The 21,167-nt window shown below is 39.0% G+C and overlaps 1 protein-coding gene across 1 annotated transcript; it reads right to left on the reverse strand.

The window, feature by feature from the left end:
• Positions 1-462: 462 nt before the first annotated feature.
• LOC139450651 (scavenger receptor cysteine-rich domain-containing protein DMBT1-like) lies at positions 463-20,732 on the reverse strand. The gene is made up of 17 exons (XM_071232447.1): positions 20,471-20,732; positions 17,330-17,408; positions 16,959-17,098; positions 16,311-16,460; positions 15,748-15,832; positions 14,974-15,116; positions 14,480-14,617; positions 14,183-14,264; positions 12,718-12,839; positions 11,827-11,970; positions 11,537-11,639; positions 7,215-7,336; positions 6,880-7,029; positions 6,194-6,272; positions 4,269-4,393; positions 3,664-3,825; positions 463-1,337 (listed from the first exon to the last, which is right to left on the reverse strand). The coding sequence occupies exons 1-17, from the start codon at positions 20,526-20,528 to the stop codon at positions 961-963; spliced, it is 2,259 nt and encodes a 752-aa protein (XP_071088548.1). The 5' UTR covers positions 20,529-20,732; the 3' UTR covers positions 463-960.
• Between the last annotated feature and the right edge of the window lie 435 nt (positions 20,733-21,167).

Raw genomic sequence — 21,167 nt, forward strand, 5'->3', positions numbered from 1 at the left:
AATTCACGTTGATAATCTTCCATCTCTATAATAAAGACATGCAGATGGACATTCCGATGCCCATGAGCGATGCCAGGAACCTGACTTTGTTGTAGCAAGCTGTGTTGTTTAATAAGTAGTCGGATGTCAACGGTCAGAACATCAACACCAATTCTGTGTTACAATTTCTTCCATGCAATCAATGACATTGGGGGATCCAACGAAACCTTTCGCAAAATAATTGCCATGAATATACGTTCTTGATTACCTTGGCTCGTGGATTCCGTCAAAGTAAACAACATCTGTGTTCAATGTTATGTTGTACTCACACGCTCAATACAATATCAAGACACCCGTGACAGACACAGGAAAGCGCGCACGCACGCGCACATGCACGTGCACTACATGCGCATATGTAAAATATGTATATGATTTGTAACAAGCTTTCATGTTCTAATACACATAAACATAACACCAACACCATTCATCATTTGATATACAAAATATTTTTATAACAAATAAAAAAAACAGTTACAAGTATATGCCACGACAACCTAGAGGAATTTCAAATGTTTCTCATCGTGGTCATTGTATTATCATCCATTCATAATTGTGACATGCTTGTGGCATCATTTGGACAATATTTATTGAATACTGATCAGTTGATGAATGTTCTTTCACCTGGAAAACGTGAAATCTGTTCCTTGGTTATGCACAGTTCAACAATCAACACCACACGTGATCCAAATAGATCGGGAACGAGATAACGGAAGAATACAGGTAACTGCAGTTTCTTATGGTAATAGATATTCTTAGATGATATAAATTATACCTCTTTGGAACAATTTTTAACGGTTTTTTTATATTATTTGCTGTCGATGGAGTTTTGGGATTGCATTAAAGATATATTAATTTGTGTGAAGGAGAATCCATGAATGTGTTCAGCAAATGCATAGCATGTACATCATGTGAAACAGTCACTCAGTTCGGCCCTGCTGGGTTATCAATCCCTTGATATTCGCCGCTAAGGGATGACGTCACAACGGGGTGTGTGTCTGATAGTGGAACTGCCAGACAGTAGGGTGGGGGGTCATCCTTCACGACTTCACTGTAAGCTGGGGGTGGAGTAAACATGGCCGGCTGGGTAGTAGACGTAGTTGATGGGTAGTTTGGGAGGGGAATGGAAAAGACGTTGTTCCCGTTGGCTTCACGAGATCTGTTCCTTTGCGACTGGTTATTGGTCGTGGATTTTTGTCTGGAGCACATTCCACAGCAGACACACATTACTATAGCCACGCCAACAATGCCGCCAAATACCCCTCCAATGACCCCTCCAAAGTTCGGTGTAAATGACGCTGCTGTACAAAATCAACACGAAACAGAATGTTAAAATAAAGACGAGTAACGTACATTGAATGTAATTACTCCGAAGCTCCTGGACACAGAACCTGAAGAAAAATAATATTTACGTTCAATGTTGTTTTTAAATTATTAATTAGTACTACTGTCTTACAAATGCGTGTAACATGACCTAATAAGCCCTCTGTCAGAATGCGCGGTGAATATGGTTTTGAAATAGATTCCTGAAAGTTTCAGAATAATCAAATTATTGCAAAAGTATTGTGGTTTCATAACCCTATTGCGTTCTGGTACGGCATGCCACGCATTTATACCTTCCGACATGATGTCAAACCTACCTATCTGATGTTTCCTAGTTATGTAGATTGCTTGAGAGGTTAAAGTTAAGTGGTGATCAAGACGTTCTCATATTTTCTTGTGCCGCTGGGGAAACGTTTGCACAGAAGGTAATAACATAAACATTTTTTGTCATTGTATTACACTTATCGAGGCATCGGCGAAACCGCATTATCAGTGGTTCATATTGGGAGAGGGACGTCACTCTAATTTCAAACGGGAGCTATCTCCGTTGTTTTCGTATTTGCGAGAAATGGCGTCAGTCATGCTGTACGTTGTTGGTCCAGCCATTAAATGCCCAGCTTATCCCTCAGGTAAAACGTATTCTTAATTAAATGTTTGAATGCATTATATATTTATGTTTCCATCCGAACATCTTCTTAGATTGGTTAAGTGATGATAATCATTTTCTAAAATGTGGGCCCACACTTTTCCCGTCATATATGGTGATCGAAACAAGTGGGCCCACATTTGTATATCGCCTAGCTTCGTTAGGGTGTTTAATTAGTTCTGATAATCAATTCCTAAATGTGGGCAGACGTTCTTCCGTCATACTGATTGCAACAGGAGGGACCACAATTGTTAATCGCGAAATTCGACTTAAATATTGATAATCATGTGGGGACGAAACACTTTGTTCCCGTCATATATGATAAGCGAAACAAATGGGCCCACATTTGTATATCGCCTAGTAGGTAGGCGTTCTTCCGTCATAGTGATTGCAACAGGAGGGACCACATTTATAAATCGCTAAGCTTCATTAGCCTGGCTTACTTATAACCATTTTCTAAAATGTGGGCCCACATTGTTCCCGTCTTATAGTGATCGAAACAGGTGGGCTCACATTTGTCATTACTTTGCATGGGTATGTGACATTATATATTATTCTCATTTTGTAATGTTGATGGGAAATATCTTTATAGATGCACACAAAGTCTTTGAAGTTTGAATAACGTCATCATAGCTGACCACACTAGTTTATAAAAATAGTTACAAAGCAAGAAACTTAGATCTACTTCAAATCAAATTTACAGAGGCAATACCACTCATTCTACTTTTTCCAGTATAACTGGAAATATGTCTACACTTGAATTGATCTCGGACATGATACAAGCCTCAAACTTTTCCGAGAACTTGTTCCATAAAAGGAATAACTCATGAATATTAATGACCCCACGACCTAGTTTGGCGATGTTCGCAGAAGTGAGTTCTGCTTTATTATCATCTCATTTGACCATTCTAATCCAATTATAAGTCATAATACTTATTTTAAACAGACAAAATAGCAGTTCGTAATCAACAACAAGTGCGTTTAGTTTCGAATGTGGACCCACCTCGAATTTTCGAATAGGCAAACGGAGTTAGCTCCCTTCTCGAACCACCGATAATGCGGTTTCGCCGAGCTATCAATACCTGCGTGATATTATGTCATCTGCCAATAGTTTAACTTCTCAGTGTTTTGACATTGGTCAAAGGACAATTACAATGAATCGACTATTACACCCGCTACACCCCGTGACACAATATTAATATTCACAAACGATGAAACAGTGTATAACTGTTTAGATTAAGGCCGCTTCGTAACTATGTCAGTCATGTACAGGTGTGGCATCTTGATGCAATGTGAAACGTATGAACACTGGTCTAGTAAACATAACCAGGGTGAATATGTGACAGTTTAGTCACTCTGGCCACCGTGCCCCGCCCCTCCGCCTCCATGGTCAACCCCAACCGTCAACATATTCCTTAACCATCTACTCACATGGTACATTTATGTATAATGTTTAACCCCGAATGTTCTGCACAAGGTACTAAGTATACTGTATAGTGCAAATTACGCTGCAGGTTTTAACCAAAACGGATGCAATACAAATGTACAATGACTGAGACGTGACATGAACGTTACAGCAGGGGTGCTGATTAATGCATCTCATTTGTCCTGTCTCAACAGATTATTTTGAAATGAATGCTTACAACCTAAAAACTTACAGGAAGATGTTGGCTCGCCGGCAGTGAAGGCCAACTTGAATCCTGTGAAGGTGTTCGAACCATCGGAGAGGAATCGGACCTTCATACTCATCCCTGTACTCTGTGTATCTGGTCCATCCGTCCCACACCATCGACCAAGCGAGTGTTCATATGTTCCCCTGACTATGACAAGAATAGAACATGTGTGTGATATTATGTAAATATCGTTATACTTACAACAAATCACATCAGTTAATGTTACACACATACGCTAGTCAGGCAATACTTTGAACATATACTTTAGGAATGCTATTTACTTATGACTGTTGTAACTACACATTACACATGATTACACATGACTACACATGACTATTTTTATTCATTGTTTAGTGTAGAGTGGGGGTAAAACCCGAAGTGACTCAGGTTTTAAAGTTTCATACTTCAGTGAAAAGGATGCAGCTCAAACGACCAGGTATAACTTGGATTAAAAGGGTTTTATTACAATGATAAAATGACACCTGTCTTACAAATACAGTTACACTGAGGACCCTGATACATTCGTGTGAATAACACACCGTCTCTCTTGCTCAATTCTGGGAAAACTCTGTCTTTGAGTAAGTCATTACCGTCATAGAGCTGCACATAATCATAGGAACACGTGCTGTCATGCTCAAGGTAGAAAAACTCCACTTGAACATGGATTACATATCCTTCAACATCAGTGCTGATTGTCCATGAACAGTCCGCATTGCTGAAATTAAACAATACATTATTATTATTGTTAAATGTACCACAACAAAACGAATTTTAGCATGATCTGAGTGTTGTTCAGGTCGCAACGCAACAGTTTTGCAAATTCGCCACATGATTACTAACCTGCAATACAATCTACAAAGAAGGTTCTGGTGTTTCTGTTGACTTCCTAAACGTTACTACAGTCAATGTTCTAATACTATACTCTAGTTCCAGGTGTTTTTATTCACTTTGGTAAGTAACTTCCACAATCTCATTAAAATCTCGATTTCAAAAACAATAAATTGATTTCATTTTACGTTTTGTTTTGCATATGTTAAATTGTCGTAAACATAGGTTCAAGAACGACTTACAATCTTTTGCGTCTACCAAAGCAGGATATGGTTAATGCTATACCTGGCATTGCACTGCTGAATACAATATTATGAATGGCCAAAATGATTATCATGGGGTTGACGTGAGATGTCTTCATATATAACAGTATGTTATATGTTAATACACATATGTTCAAAATGAAATTGAAATGCATGAAAAGTCGGGTCAAGTTTAATTGTTTCTCCAAAGTTTTGCTGTTCACAAGGACCTAAATTGGTTTGTTTTATTTACGACTAGCTATAGTGTGTCATTGTTTTACTGGTGTTATCCTGCTTTCATGGTAGGGTTAATACCATGCATATCGACGATAACTTGAGCCCTTCCCAAGTCACCCTCGAACACTAAATATCTATATACATCAGCAATAACAGAATCAGCGTCATATAATCATGAGTGTCCATCTCTACTCATGAAACGAGTTATATCAAGTGTTTTGTGAATGTTCGGACCTATATGGATAATGATCAAATCACATATTTTGTAAAATCTATATTTAAAAAGGACAAAAATCAGTTTATTTTTATTTCCAACACTTATTATAAACCCTTTTTCGTGTAACTAATGGAAAACGCTGTTAATGTTGATGACCTTTCTGCATATTCAAATTACCAAACTTACAATCTCAGCTATCAAGAATATAAGACAGCCACGACATAAATTGAAAGAAAAAGGAAGGACAGATGTGATTTATTTCATATTCATTTCTTGTGGTGCAGGCATGTTTGTTTGTTTGTTATTTAACGCCACACTCAACAATATTCCAGCTATTTTGCGTCGGTCTGTAAATAATAGAGTTTGGACCAGACAATCCAGTGATTAACACCATGAGCCTCGAACCACGCAATTGGGATACGATGACATGCCACAAATCAAATCAGCGAGCCTGACCACCCGATTCCGTTGGTCGCCTCTGACGACAAGCACAGTCGCCTTTTACGGCAAGCATGGGTTGCCGAAGACCTACCCCAGATCTGAAAATTATATGAATGGACCACTGAAAATAAGTGATTACCCAGGTCTGATTCACGGGTAAGGTGCATACATGGGTCTACCTTTGTTTTATATCCATCATTTGCAATGAAACTTGCCTGACTTGAACCAAAGAACGGAAATATCCGGTAGTCGTTAGTTTGTATGAGAAATATGTTCAGTGAAATGGTGAACTGTGCAAACTATACAAAAGACTTCAATAAGCTTTACCTTATGTTGCTCTACACGTACAACATGTGAATTCTATTAGTTAGTGACGTTTGGATTCATTTCCATATAGACTACATATTCGTATGGTATTTTCATAATTGTAGTAAATGATAAACACGGTGCTTAGATAAATTCGAAGTTGGCCTATCGCTCTGGGAATGAATACAGTTTGACGTACCTCTTTGTGGCCATGATAATTGTAAGACGTGTAGTGCATACTCACTCGGGATAGTCCAGAGGATAATTCGGTGATTCAATATATTTCGTTTCATATTCGTTTATCTCTTCCTCTGTGCCACATCCTGAAACATTGAATAGTTACAGCATTGGATGGATTCATTAGTAGAGACTTGATTGTGTGATGATGAGAAACTGTTCACATTGAGAGGCACACAAAAGAAGGGGTGCGGTAATGACCTTCCATATATAACAGTTAAATATCAAGTATTACTGCTTACGTCTAACAAATATGAAATACCTTCATTTACGTTATTGACTTTGTGAAATATGTTGACAAGAAAGATAATTATATTTTAGAGCTTGTTCTTTTCAATAATTCCATGTTGAAAAACTTTATCTGGCATTTCGACAGGGCAACGAAGTGCCTTATTGTACCTACTCCCCTGGTGCATATATAATAAATGATGTAGCAGTTTTAATGTTTACCATATGACAGGTGAGGTGGTATTGAAATGGAGTTTATCGTTGCGTTCAAAATGCTGCACTAATAGCGATGTGTATGCACGTGTGTGTATGTCTGCTTGGACCAGTCCGGACTAATACCGACTTTATACTGCTAGTCCACTGAAGTACCATGCCGCAGTTTAACATCAAACCCCACGCAGACAGTATTCGGACTCCGAGCCGACAAGTCCTTGTTTTATCCCCCGACAATATATAGGTAATTACCTGACCTCCGCGCCATGTATTTCAAAGAAAATCCTCTATCTGTGACAGAACCGTCCGTGTGGAAAGTGATGGTCATAGCGTTGTCAGAGCTGACGACGTCCCTGGTGCCACTACAGTATCTACCCAACTGAGTGTTGTAAGACGAGGAGCCTTGAATAAATATATAGATTAAGTCATGTCGTCGATATATAGACATACACGTTAACATACTAGTATTGAAGTCAACTTGAAGCTAATAATACTTATTATTGAGCACATTATTTGCAAACCAATTCAACAGGAAGAGCAACATGATTATGTTAAAGCACTTTCATAAAATTGAACATTGTGCTTACCGTCATTGAAGAGAAGATAGTCACGTGCACAGGTGGCTTCATATTCCACAGAAAGAACTTTAATTTCAACTTTTACTATATATCCAAAAGGTGCAGAAATTGTCCACTTGCAGTCCATGTTGCTACAAAGAAATCAGTAGTGTACTCTTTAAACGTAATCAGATCAGATCAGATCAGGTCAGATCAGAATCATGAACATATAATATTGGAAGTCAATAAGTCGAGAGAAGTTTTTGATAGGCATATACATGTTGGGAGAACATAACTACTTGACACTTTTTAGGGATAGTAATACGTATTTTTGTGGATGAAATAAAAGAAGTTGCTATCCACAAAGAACAAGACACGAAAACGTGTGACAGCCCGTCCCGTCACTCTTCCGTCTTCAAATTGTTCCTCCTGATAGTTTGAAACCATGAATATGACCAGAGCAAAACATGAAACCAACCTAACGTTTCTCACCAGGGAAAATATAACTTAACATCCCTTGCCCAGCGTATTATTCAATAACTGCCTTCACGCACAAACGATGGAAGACGAGAACAAGTCCGGATTATTCGAAATCATCACTGACTAAGTTTGGGTTAGATTGCTCTGTCCCAAGATGAAATATTCAAACAATGTATAATGTGTCATAGCCGTGTCTAGGCTGTGGATGGCACCTTGAAATCTCAGTGTGCAGTTATCGGATTCAGTCAGGTCACTGTTGTTTTCGAGGACCCAGATAATTTTCGTTATCCAGAAAACAGGTAATGATCATGGATTCACATCCTAAATGCTGAACCAACACACCTGTCTATGCAGTGGAAACACCATGCGTCCCTCTGCACTCAACTATCAACAGGCAAGGTTTAAGCATCTATTTTCTGGGCTACACAATGTGCCTCCTAAAACAATAATCGCGGGTGCCTGATGACAGAATTAATGCAAGCAATCAAAGAGAATAGGCAAGGAATGTGGGGTGACAACTGGAAGACTGCTGCTATATGACAATGCATTAACTGAGGATTGCCAACGCCTACAATTTATCATACAGTCCAGACCAGGCCCCTAGTCATTACATTATTTTCCTGAATTTGAAAGCAAACCTTCCTGGTACCCGGTTTGAAGATGGTGAAAGACTGAAGGGAAAGTTTTACTCTGCAACCATTCGTTATTTAAAGCCACATCCATTGATGTTAAGGGACAGTATATCACATTTGCCTGACATAAAATACATGACTGTCATGAACGACTTTACAATTGTATAATCTGTAACAATGATTGAGTAAGCAGGTTTAACGAGCCTGAAAGATTCCAGAAATATCAGGGCTTCACACATAGCACTCATGTGAGGAATCGATTGAGCATTGCGAGTGAGCGTTTTCACTATGAAACTACCCTGCCCCCAAGCATGTAGCAACATCATGATCAGGTTGGAATTACTGTCTTTCGCACGTCCTGTCGAAGGCCCGTGTTCGAGTCTCCACATGGGTACAGTATGTGAAGTCCATTTCTGGTGTACCATGGTTTTGCTGGAATATTGCTGAAGGCGACGGCAAACCAAACTTAGTCACTGCCCTTCCGCCCAAGACAGTAACAGCAGCTGGAGGTAATTACTTGGAGTGAAACTATAAATCGAACTAACGTACATGTTAACCCATGGACCACTCGACAATTCATCAGGATTCACATCTGCTTGTCTATAATTTCTATTGATGTATTACAACAGCCAAAAATATCATAACATTTATCCTCTTCCCGAGGAAAGGGAGTTTACTGACAATACAATCCATTACTTATGGAGTTAGGGCCATTTAACAAGTTCTCAAGCACACTTAGTCGTTATCAAATATGGATTATCCACCGCGTTACAGATAAACATTCTAACCATTTATTATTATTTCCAGTACCCCTAAGTCTTGTTGCCATTTTGTTTAAAAATAAGCCATAATTTCCCAATGATTTCGAAATTTTTATATCCCCATATTTCTAGGCTTTTTATGAGAATTGGTGTTTCCAAAACATCAAAGGCTGAAAACAAACAGTCGAGTGGAAGATTTATATTTCTTGCTCTTTTAAGTGAAGAAAACATCGCTTTTGAACAATTTTCTGGAAAAAAACGTTCATTGCACTTAATAGACGCTGGTTCCTATGAAGTTTAATCCCAGGTAATTGTAATCACAAAGAACTTCAAGTCATTCTCACTACATACCCACATACCCAGAAGACCCAGACCTAACTATATCAGTTTTACTCTTTCTACTGTTGACTGATAATTTCTATTTAATGCAGTAATTATGCATAGCCTCAGTGGACTTCTATAAGGAATCAGGACTCGCCGAAAAGAACAGCATGCATATCATCAGCATTAAAATATAAGCAGAAGAAATAATTAACATATAGAAAAGTATTATCATCGTCAACTTGTACATTGCAGCCATTACGCTGCTGTTTATTTAGAAATGTCTAAGGATCATTTACATAAATTGAGAAACGTAATGGGGATACATGTTCCCATTATCGTACGCCAGCATAACTCTGCATGAAGGATCTGATATATTACCATTAATCGTAACACGTGATTTTATATTTGAGCGCATGTACATGTCAAACATATGCCGTTAATACCAATGCACAGCACGTAGATCATCTTCATTGTCAATAATGTAGATAGATTGATTGATTGTTTTAATATTTATAAAAAAAATAATTCAAGGTCAATTTCATTATTTACTCTGTCGTGAGTTTGGGGGTTAAGGGGGCCACGGGTGGCCCAGTCGTCTAAGGCGCAGCGATTCGCTGTGCAGATTTGCGTCCCTTGGGCACGCCTGAAACCTATGATTGTGGGTTCAAATCCCGGTTCGCCCCGATTATGTTTCTAGGTTTGTCAGCACCATACCCGTGCTCGTGGGTTTCATCGAAGTGGAAAACGTCTGAGACCTGCATCACTTCGGGCTTTCCTACCACATTAAGCTGACACGCCGTGATATAACTGGAATACTGTTAAAAGCGGCGTTAAACCCACTCACTCACTCACTAACTTTTGGGGTTAAGAATTTCAAATATTCCTTTCGAGATCGAGTCTATATGTGTATCTCATAACGATGTCTTTTATTCATTTTATGTTTCGATATATGTTTATTCATATTTCTTTTGCATATATGTTCTTCGTGTTCATTATGTTGCTTATTAACTATTGTTGGTACCCTTTTACATTGATTATTTACCTCTTCATACGACTTACGCCTTGTATATATTCTGGCCCAAGCCATGGCTTGTTTTTTTGCACGTGCAGACTCCGCTAACAAATGTGCAATGTCATAAGCTACCGGTGTTAACTGAACTAATGGCTTCGACTATTTTTATCATACAAAATATGAGATATTGAGATGTGTGAGCTAGAGAACGTTTTAGGTTTGTGTTCATGACAATAGTATCCAACATATTCGGTATTGTCTGTGGGCTCTTCAACACTAAATAGTATGGTTTTGACAGGGCAATGGGCATCTGTGATCAAACTAGAGAAACCTTAAACTTCATATGATTTAAACATTGGTAGGCAGGTAGAAGTAGTCAGAACATTGTCTCCCACAATTGCATGTGCATTTACCAATATGTTGGTCATTTCCAAGGTGGTCTTTACAAATGCATACATTAAAAAGTTAACGTATGTCAATCAAGATAATGGTAACTTGACCTGCTTAAGTACAGTATCTGGGTTAAACTCAGTTTATCAATGTCTTATCCGCGATACGCTCATCCAAAATACATAAGTCAAGCATGCTATTTGTTCCAGCATTACATATGTTGGGGAATATGTTTTCTAACCTGTACATGTAGGTGGACAGAGTCACGTTTTTTCCAAGGGTTGCTTTATCTCAATAATGTTTTGTCCTATTTTAGCGTTCTCCAGGGAGGTGATAAATTAACAATACATATATTATACTATTGATGTATACAATTCAGTTGTCATTTATTATGGTCATGTCTTCCAGCCTAAGGGTATAGACTGATGGCTTCCTTAAATGCGAGAGGAAGGTTCTAAATGTTGTGCATCAAAGTCTTTCACCACAAGGTAACATCCACGGGCACGATTATGATGCAGACAAATCAAGGATAATGGTCAGGGAGAATCTAGGATTTCGAACCACGATCGTAGAATCCAGGGACGATCCAGAACTGCAGCGGCAATATGTTGTTTTGGTCATGTACTTTCACCCGTGTGGTTAGGGGGTGGGGTAGTTTTAAGTATCGAACTCTTTGTGGCAGGCAGGTTTCATTATATTAACCTACCATTAATCACTAAGGCGCATTAACCAAAGATGTATATATGAACTAACTTGTTGTAGTTGTAGTTGGGGTAGCCAGGAGACGACAAATATGTCCAGGTGGACGTGGATGCGCTTAGCATTGAATTTCCACAATAACGCACATTTGCTCCCTCTATATAAACACAAAAGAAAGCGATATTTAGTTTCGCAACATCCATTGTAGACTCTAGGCTAATTGTCATCACGGAAAATATATTTTTATATATTTCAAAGAAAGACAAGAACGGGAATTTGATTACTATGAAAAACCAACATGTTCACTTGTGTGAAACATCAAAAACAGTTGCACGAAATATTACCAGATGAGTACTGCAAGCGAAAGCCTCTTCCTGTGGTACTACTGTCTGAATGAAATATGATGGTCATGTGGTAACTGGAGCTGACGATTGCAGTAGACGTTCGTTCACAGATCTTTGCCAGTTGGCGAGCAGAGTTTGTAGTGCCTTGAATGTAAATACATTGAATGTACATCACTGATTAATTATCGAATGTGCTTTCATTGCTACATTGACATACCTTCAGCATAATTATGACCACAACTAGAAATACAGGACTCTCATACACTGAACCTTCGTTCTCGTTATCGATCATATTGGACTAATGTAAAATATTAACCTTTCCTAATTACTGGGAAGCACTTAATTTGTATATAGAAATTGATACTAAGATATTGATTTTGATTCAAAACACTTTTCAGTGGTGATGCTCTCATATTATTATGTCGTTTATCGCAAATGCTTGTCTAATCCCGTAGGGATTCATCGTTAAAATTGGCCAGCAGCAATAAATACTAGTTATAGGAGGCGATCAGATGGATTGGGTTGCCAGACTCGGTGACTTGGTTGACTGCATGTTATCGTACCCCGACGACGTGGATCGGTGCTCACAATATCGATCCCCAGATTGTCTGATCCGAAATCGATTATTAATATGTCTCAGTCATTTATCGGAGATATTCCAACACAATTGGGATACGATGACATGCACCAACCAAATCACCGAGCCTGACCACCCAATCCCGCTAGTCGCCTGACCACAAGCGTGGTCGCCTTCTACAGCAAGCATGGGTTGCTGAAGAAACAAACTAGATTAAATAATTTACAGGCCACCTTCAAAAAGCTGGAATATTGCTAAGGGCGGTGTTACAGCACACATAACACGCACACAGGCACACGCACGTGTTTACAAACCATCTTTAAAAAGTAGATAATCATTTGTGCACGATGGCACTATCTCCATATCAACAAACAGAACTTCAACTGTGATGTCGCTTCCAGACGGCGCATTTATAGTCCATTGACAGTCTAATCCACTGCAATATAAAGAAATGTATTTTGAAACAGAGAACACACGACTATCCATATCATCTTTCCAAGGCAACGGTGTAAGCTGACTTTAAACGTCCACTTTCCACATTTTGCCAAACTAGTCTGACAATTCTTGGCTCGGTCGTATTTCGAGTTATGTCCCGTCTGTGTCCCGCCTATGCACCTCCTATTGACCAATCAGATTCCACCTCTCGTATCACTTGCATTTGCTTCAATCAAAATTCACGTTTGCACCTTGACTGAAAACGTTTGAAAATATCTGTTGATACCGAGTTGATGGTAAACATGCTTTGCAAATTCTGATCTTTAATCGAAAAACAGTCTTTGTCTCTGTAATTGTTAATGATGCAAAATAACATATATTGTTTTAAGTTTACACGATATACGGGTTTTCTATTGGACATTGGACACAATTTGACGTTCATACGTGTTTCAGGAGACTGTGTTCTTGAAATGACATAAACACTGACGGACTACTTCCACATTCCTGGGGAAACCCCTGGGAATTCCCAAGCACGAATACATACAGAAGCGTTTTTTTCTCATCATTTAGACCCTTTAATCTTGAACTCGGCTTTTTAGAATGTATTAAGAAACGTCAGAGGGTTTGACTGCATGATCGTCCTCGAATATCTTCGCTACGACCCATCCTAGTGAACAAAACGAAGGAATGCACAACCAAACTATCGTAGTGTCGACTCGATCCGTGTCTAGGCTGACAGTGACAGTCTACAACAATCTATGAATTTACCTTAGTGTCTGTTGACACATCTTTGATCACCTTTCAATGATCGGCCTCTTTATCAATGGTGACTAAAACATGTAACCGCCACAGGTTCAAAAACAACTCCCCAAATCACTCGCGTCACGTTTATCGTGTCGGCGATTTTGCCGTCTTGTACTTAAATATATAACGACACGCTGTCATTGTGATTGACTCACAGAAGTAGTTCTTAACAGAATTTTTTCATCTTATAGTGATGTTATTTGAAGACATGTGTTGTGTAAGATGTTTCTGAAGAGCAATTTGTGCATACATGCGCTCATGTCACCTCTCTTTTTGAGTAACTATTTTATTCCGCGATACAGCTGGTTGTTGTGTGGCTGTCAGGGTTAACATAAAGTCGCACATACTAAATAAAATTGTGTACAGATCTAGGCCTACATCATTTGCGGTAAGAAATCGGATAAAGAAATCGGATAAAGAAATCAAGTTATATAGGAAGTACTTTGGTGTATGCTACATAACTATTCATCCTATAAATTACCGACAACTGTGATGGTTATATGAGGTCAAATATATTGGTAAAAGATACGTGCTATTTACCTTTGGTAGTTATTAGGATATCCTGGGGACACAATTTGTATTGGATTCCGTCCAGCGGGCATCGTACCACGGCAGGTTGTTGCTGACAATGGAGGAAGGTGGTACATGAGCTATCTTACAATTGCAACTGATATTTAACTGATCGTTGTCGAATTATGTTCTGTTTGTCACGAACCTTTGTATCTACACCTATACAATACCATGTTATACATATGCATTAGTAATGTTGATATACACTGGCGGTGAAGACGGAGTTTTCTTAATTAGGAGAAATCTTACTGCTCAATTCATACACACCAGGTATTGCTCTGTAAAACATTTTGAATCCTTTGTAGTTGTTGGAGGAATCAGTTTGTAGATGAACACGCAGTGAGTTTCCCCCGCTGGAAAAGACAGGTCTTTCGTTCCCACAGAAAGTGCCAAGCGTGTCAGAACCTTGAATAGAACACTATATTATCTATATGTCAGACATGGTGACTCTCTGATCTTTGATTACCATCTTTCAAAATTGAGGGAGACCAACAAGGTAAGCATGTCTTACGCAAACCTGACCACAACACGTCCTGCGATTGTTCTTCCATTCGGCAGAAGCTGTTCTGTTACAAATTAGATTGCTGCTGGGAGAAAGTTAGCAGAGACACTGGCGTTATACACGAAATGTCAGCCGTATTAACCCCGATTCATTACTTAAACACAGATATAGTGTCACTGAGGTCATGGGAACATGATAATATCACCGTTACACATAGTGTTTGACATAATTAAAATACATGCACATTGTTTCTACTTACTATTTTGACCGTTATATACAGTGACGTAATCGCTGTTACAAATTCCACGTGGAGAGGCGGGCTCAAGTACCGAGTTCGTGGGGTACATTAGGATGGTTTGGTTTTGTTGTTCTGTTGTAATAGTCCAGGTACAAGACTGTCGACTGTAAACACACACGTTTGTTGATAAGCACAGGGCTATACACATAATCCATGCAACTGATGTGTAGAGGGTAGGTGGTGAAGCACAGTGCTTCGAACGATTCCCCACACCCGTACAATGTCTAAAGGCAATTTATGATGTCCTTCACTTTGATTGCTAAAAGCTGCGTAAATCCGAACTTACTCACTCACATACTGATGTAAGAAATGACTGACTGACTGCGTACCGTAAAAGGCAAATATGCTTGTCGTAAAAGGCGACTAACGGGATCGGGTGGTCAGGGCTGCTGACTTGGTTGATACATATCATCGATCCCAAATGCGTGTGTCTATGTTCATAAGGTCAATCACTGGATTGTATGATCCTTGAATTGTCCTTCTCAATCCTGAATCAACTGTTTGACATTAACAATGTGAAGTACCTGTGAGCAATATACTTCGCCCAGCACATATATGCATATAGATCTTGAAGCTGAAACGTGTTATTGATTATCAGACATAAACATTTATATAAAACAACTTTTGTATTTGTGGTATAGTAAACAATATTATAATGAATATGGGATCTTACATCTGATATATGGTTACAGATATATTTGCGTCTCTAGCCATTATAGTATGGTAACTACTCACCGAAAGTAGGTGTTTGGGTACCCAGGCGAGGTAAAGGTCTTGCCTGCAGAAGTTGCCACGAGAGGTACGCCACAGTTTGATTCCCCTGAGTGTGATAAGGATATAATTCGTATGACTCACGTGAGTCATGAAGATCTGGCTATGCATTCAGTCAAAGTAAGTTTGTATTGTTTACTGACATATTTTAAAATGTCCTTTAGAATCCTGCCAACATTGCAAGGGTTGCTACGTTTTGTATAATGTTTACAGGTTAACTACGAGGCATGGTGTATTGTGTCTATTTGATCCAATGATTCAAATAGTATGTATCAAAGTAAACAGATTTGTGGATTATAAACGATCTTCACTTTTTCCTGATTTTTTGTCCTTTCATGCAACGTAAAAATTAGACTCTACGATTTCACATCACCGATGACGTCCACTATTACCAATTAGTTCACGTTTATATCGTCATTTTGTCATGGTAGAATGAACAAAAACCAATCATGTTTTCAATTTAAAGGTTTTGAGGTATTGTACATTATAAAAGGAAGTCGCATAAACAAGGGCATGGTTTTACTCACCGTCTGTTTCATAATATCTAATTAGGAAACCGCCTCTGGTTACACTGCCATCAGTCTCGAACACTGCATGAAAATGTTGGTTCGCATGGGTAATAAGATTCCATCTGATTTGTCCACATATTCGGTGTAAATCGGTCTGGTTTTGATCATCTAGGGTGGACAAAAATGTACTTGTCAGTAATCATTTTGTTAGTCGTGTATTTGGGGCTGTTTATAAATAGTAATTTCTTGTCACAACATTTAATGTATCTTTGTATCAGTAACAGTTTTGGAAAATGATTCAGCTTAAAGAGAATTGCAAATAAACAAAACGTAGGATGTCTGCAAATCAAAACGTAGCTAATATCAATAAGCTTCTCTCAGAAATGTTCCACAGAGATCATGAAACACGAACGTGTTATAATGTTATACTTATGTCTGAGTAACTAGCACATGACGCACAAAAAGTATTGATGAAAACATATTGCAATAACATGCAATAACCAGCAGGCGATAAGCCTTTTCAGAGCATCTTCAATAACTTTACATATAGTCAAACAATTCGTATTGCTATATATTCTCGAATACAGCTCTGTGTAACAATAAAAAAATCCGAATCAATTTAAGCTAAATGAAGTTTTCAATGTTCCACTGCAGTTAATATTTTACCATTATTTCTTGTGTATATGGTAAGGGCGTCATATCGACAGGTGGATCCGAGTGAGCCTTCAATATCGGAGAACACCATGTCGAGTACAACTCTGTACCCTCTTGTTTGAGGGTAGATGTCCCAATAACAGTTGTCATTGCTGCAACAACACAAAATGTTTGATAGAAACTAAAGCAACATGTCCTGAACATATTGCGGGACCAACATCAACCTGTGCGTAATTAATTCTGCAATGCTTGACGTATCAATGATAACAAGTATAATATACAATAAGCATATATGAATATACATGAATCTTGGGGATATACACGAGGACACATGCTCTTTGAGAGATTAGAAATAACATGAAGAGGAATATCCATTTACATACCTTGGGTAGTTGCGTGGGTAGTTAGGAGATGTGAAATTCAGCGGTTCCCTTTGAGCAAAGAGCGTAACGTTGCACGCGCCTGTAAGAAAACGTTTACTGTATAGACGTATACGTAAATGTGTATTTCTTTTAAGACCTTAGATCATCTGGTTCAGGAACAACGAAGGTTCATTGTTTTGTTTATTTGTTGTATAATGCCGCACTAAGCAATATTCCAGCCATATGACGGCGGTCTGTAAATAATCGAGTCTGGACCAGGCAATCCAGCAAATGAGGTTCGATCCACGCAATTGGCCATGGGATACGATGACATGCGTCAACCAAGTCAGCGAGCCTAACCACTCGATCCCCGTTAGTCGCCTCTTACGACAACCATATTCTAACCCGGATCTTCACGGGTTTGATTATTAATTACTTGACGAACCGTCAAATAAGTAACTCTGGTTCCTCAGATAATGAATCTGATGATGTAATAACTTGCTGAATGTGGATGGCATCATGCATGTATATGTACAAACATAACATGACATCGTAATGATACCATCAAATTATCTGGAAACAATACAATTAAGTGTTATGAAGAAAGCAGTGAAAATGGGTTTAGGTAAAATAATATTACTAATTGATATACTCTCTTCAAGAAAAGAAACGCACAGGTAGATTTTTAGGAAATGTATTGTACCTAATAAAGTCAAGATATTTTTTTCATTATAATATCATAGATACAAATATGCAATTTTGGAGCTCGATAGTCCTGAAGGATGCGCTGAACTCAGTATCTCGTGCGTCCGCCCCGGGCAGCAACAACGGCTCTGCATCTCCTCGGCACTGACTGGATAAGTGTACGAATCTTGTCCAGCAGAATTCTGCACCATTCTGCTTGTAAAGCGTTGGTCAGTTGTGGGAGTGACTGCGGCGTGTTCTGACTTTGACGTAAACGTCGATCGAGTTCATGCCAGAGGTGTTCGATTGGGTTCGATTGGGGGTCTCGACGTCCAGGGCAAGACGTTGATTTTGCCATTATGAGGGTAGTCTACCGCTACACGAGCTGTGTGCTGTTGACACAGCTCCCTCTGGCGATCAATGATGAGGTTGGAAGAATGTGAGGTTGAAGAATTTGATTCATGTAGCGATTTGCTGTCAAATGTTCCTGAACCACAACCAAGTCAGATCTGGTGGTATAGGATATTTCTGTACAGTCCAGAAGTACATAACTATCAACAAAATCAATATTGACATTGAGATTATGTCAAATATTATTTAAAAATACATGTGGAGTGTCTTGATGTCATCATGAGTCTTTCACAAGAAGATCATCAGACAAACAAATTGTATGCACAATACAATTCTTTCATGAAGAGCCTCCGCGTTAATCAAACCACGTCCTCCCATTACAGCTGGTACATATAAGCGACTGAGGGAAGAGCGTGGGTGTCGGAATTATTGTCTGACATGATAATTTGTGTGAGGGTGTCAAAACCCTGAACTTCTTGTTTGTCCAATCAACAAGGCCAAAAGAATACGAGGGTACAGCACAAATATTTATGGCTTTGACTTTACTGCTAGCGTTCAGCACTGAATTCCATAATATTATTATTATTTACAGATTAAATTTTAAAATATGCAGAAAAGAGGGTTTAGGTGATCCTGGCACAGTCAGGCTGGTTAGGCTCACCATCAGCTCAGGGCCCTTGCCCCCTCTGCACGCAGCCCAAACAGCGAATGGGGCCTCTCCCAGGAAGTGAGGCCTTGTTGAACCCATAAAGAACTTTTCGGAGAATGTGAAGGCTCCCCGATACTGCATTACCAAGATTGTCAGGATTGTATTCCTGGCAGCAAACCCGGGTACTCTCCCCAATGTCAGTCAACAGAGTGGGATGTACCAAACCTAAGTCTCCGAGAACAATGGGGAGTCGGACAATTGGTACTTGGCAATCGTGACATTTCGATAGCAATATCCGCATATTTGCCACGTGTTTCCTGAATCTTGTCTATCACATTAGTGTCACAGGGGCAGAAAATTCAATAATATCAATGATTTCATTGGATTTATCAAAAAGGACAAGATCAGGTTTATTGGCCTGGATACGCCTGAGGCTGTAAACGGACCTATTCCAGAGACCTTTGTATTTATCATTTTCCATGACTCCTTCTACATATTCTGAGCAATAAACAGAAAGCCTTCTGTTTCACGTATCAGGCCAGCCGGCTTCACCCGAGCGAAGGACTCAGCTGTGTTGCTGATCTCAACACACTAGTACTGGACATACACCCAATGCAGTGGTCGTTCAGAGTAGTAGTAGTAGTAGTAGTAGTAGTAATAGCAGTAGTAGTAGTAGTTGTAGTATTAGTGGTAGTAGTTGTAGTAGTAGTAGTAGTAGTAGTATAGTAGCAGTAGTTGTCGTAGTTGTAGAAGTAGTAGTAGCAGTAGTTGTAGTAGTTGTAGTAGTTGTAGTAGTAGTAGTAGTAGTAGCAGTAGTTGTAGTAGTAGTAGTAGTAGTTGTAGTAGTAGTAGTAGTAGTAGTAGTAGTAGTAGTAGTAGTAGCAGTAGTTGTAGTAGTTGTAGTAGTAGTAGTAGTAGTAGCAGCAGCAGTAGTTGTAGTAGTTAGTAGTAGTAGTAGTGGTAGTAGTAGTAGTAGTAGTAGTAGTAGTTGTTGTAGTTGTTGTAGTTGTAGTTGTAGTTGTAGTTGTTGTAGTAGTGGTAGTAGTAAACAGTGAACAACTTTACAATTTTATATAGACACATGTACATACACTGAACCTCGAACAGCTCTATGGTTAAATATCAAGCGATAGCGGATCCCGCCATCTTGTTTAAATAGTCGACTGGCCGTGTCACCGATATGCAGCTTACACACCCGATAGTGAACATAGGAGAGTAGCTAATACAATACATTTCAAGACAAATCCACAAATTGAAGATATATACCGTGTGTCTTAATTTCATTTAAATAAAAATATCACCTTAATTGATCGTACGTGTAAATGGTGATACTAAATATAGATAATACAGTAATACGTTTGACATATGATAGATTATGATTGTAATTAGAGCTCAACAACGAAATCGTTATTGTGTTTTAACATGTACAGACTGTCACATGTAAACAATCTGATATGACCAACGTATGTAACACTCACCAGAGACAAGCGGCCCAAACAACAGCACACATACTCCAATGACACAAGATGTGATCATAATGGCGTCGCCAACAGCTCTTAGTGAAGACAGCGATTGCTATATGCCAATCGCCAGTTTCAGAAATACCTCAGTCCTGTGTACACGGTGGTCTGCCTGGAGAGTATGGCGACGCTCGCATGAAAAGACCATCAATATATTACAACATACACGTCCTGATGTGAGCTATTTCAACATCAAGGTAAGGCCTCGACTGTGGTAGTCCCCAGCGACACCGGATAGGACAAATACGCTTATCATGTAGTATGACCTATGCTGATTGATAACCGGGTACTGGGTCAACACACTGATACGCTTTTCACAACACGTTGCAGTCTGTGATGCGCATACCTACATGTACATGTTGTTTTATTAGGAACGTCAGTGTGTCAGATGTTGTGCTCAAGTGGTTTTCGTTTAAAGTTTTTTTAGAGAATGCTAAACTTCTTGCATAAAGTAGCAACAGGTAATGATAGGCTCTCACAGTTTTTTATTCTAACTATTAAGATTCAGGAAGTAATGGACATAATGATAAGTTGGGTTTTGTTGTGCTGTTTAACGCCGCACTCAGCAATATTCCAGCTGTTAGTGGTTACAATGTATAACATATGTAAATCTAATATAACTTCTTATCAGATACGACTAAATGGCTTACTAACC

This window comes from Haliotis cracherodii, unplaced genomic scaffold (assembly GCF_022045235.1).
Source record: "Haliotis cracherodii isolate W230 unplaced genomic scaffold, xgHalCrac1.p SCAF_8, whole genome shotgun sequence".
Taxonomy (NCBI): Eukaryota; Metazoa; Mollusca; class Gastropoda; order Lepetellida; family Haliotidae; genus Haliotis; species Haliotis cracherodii.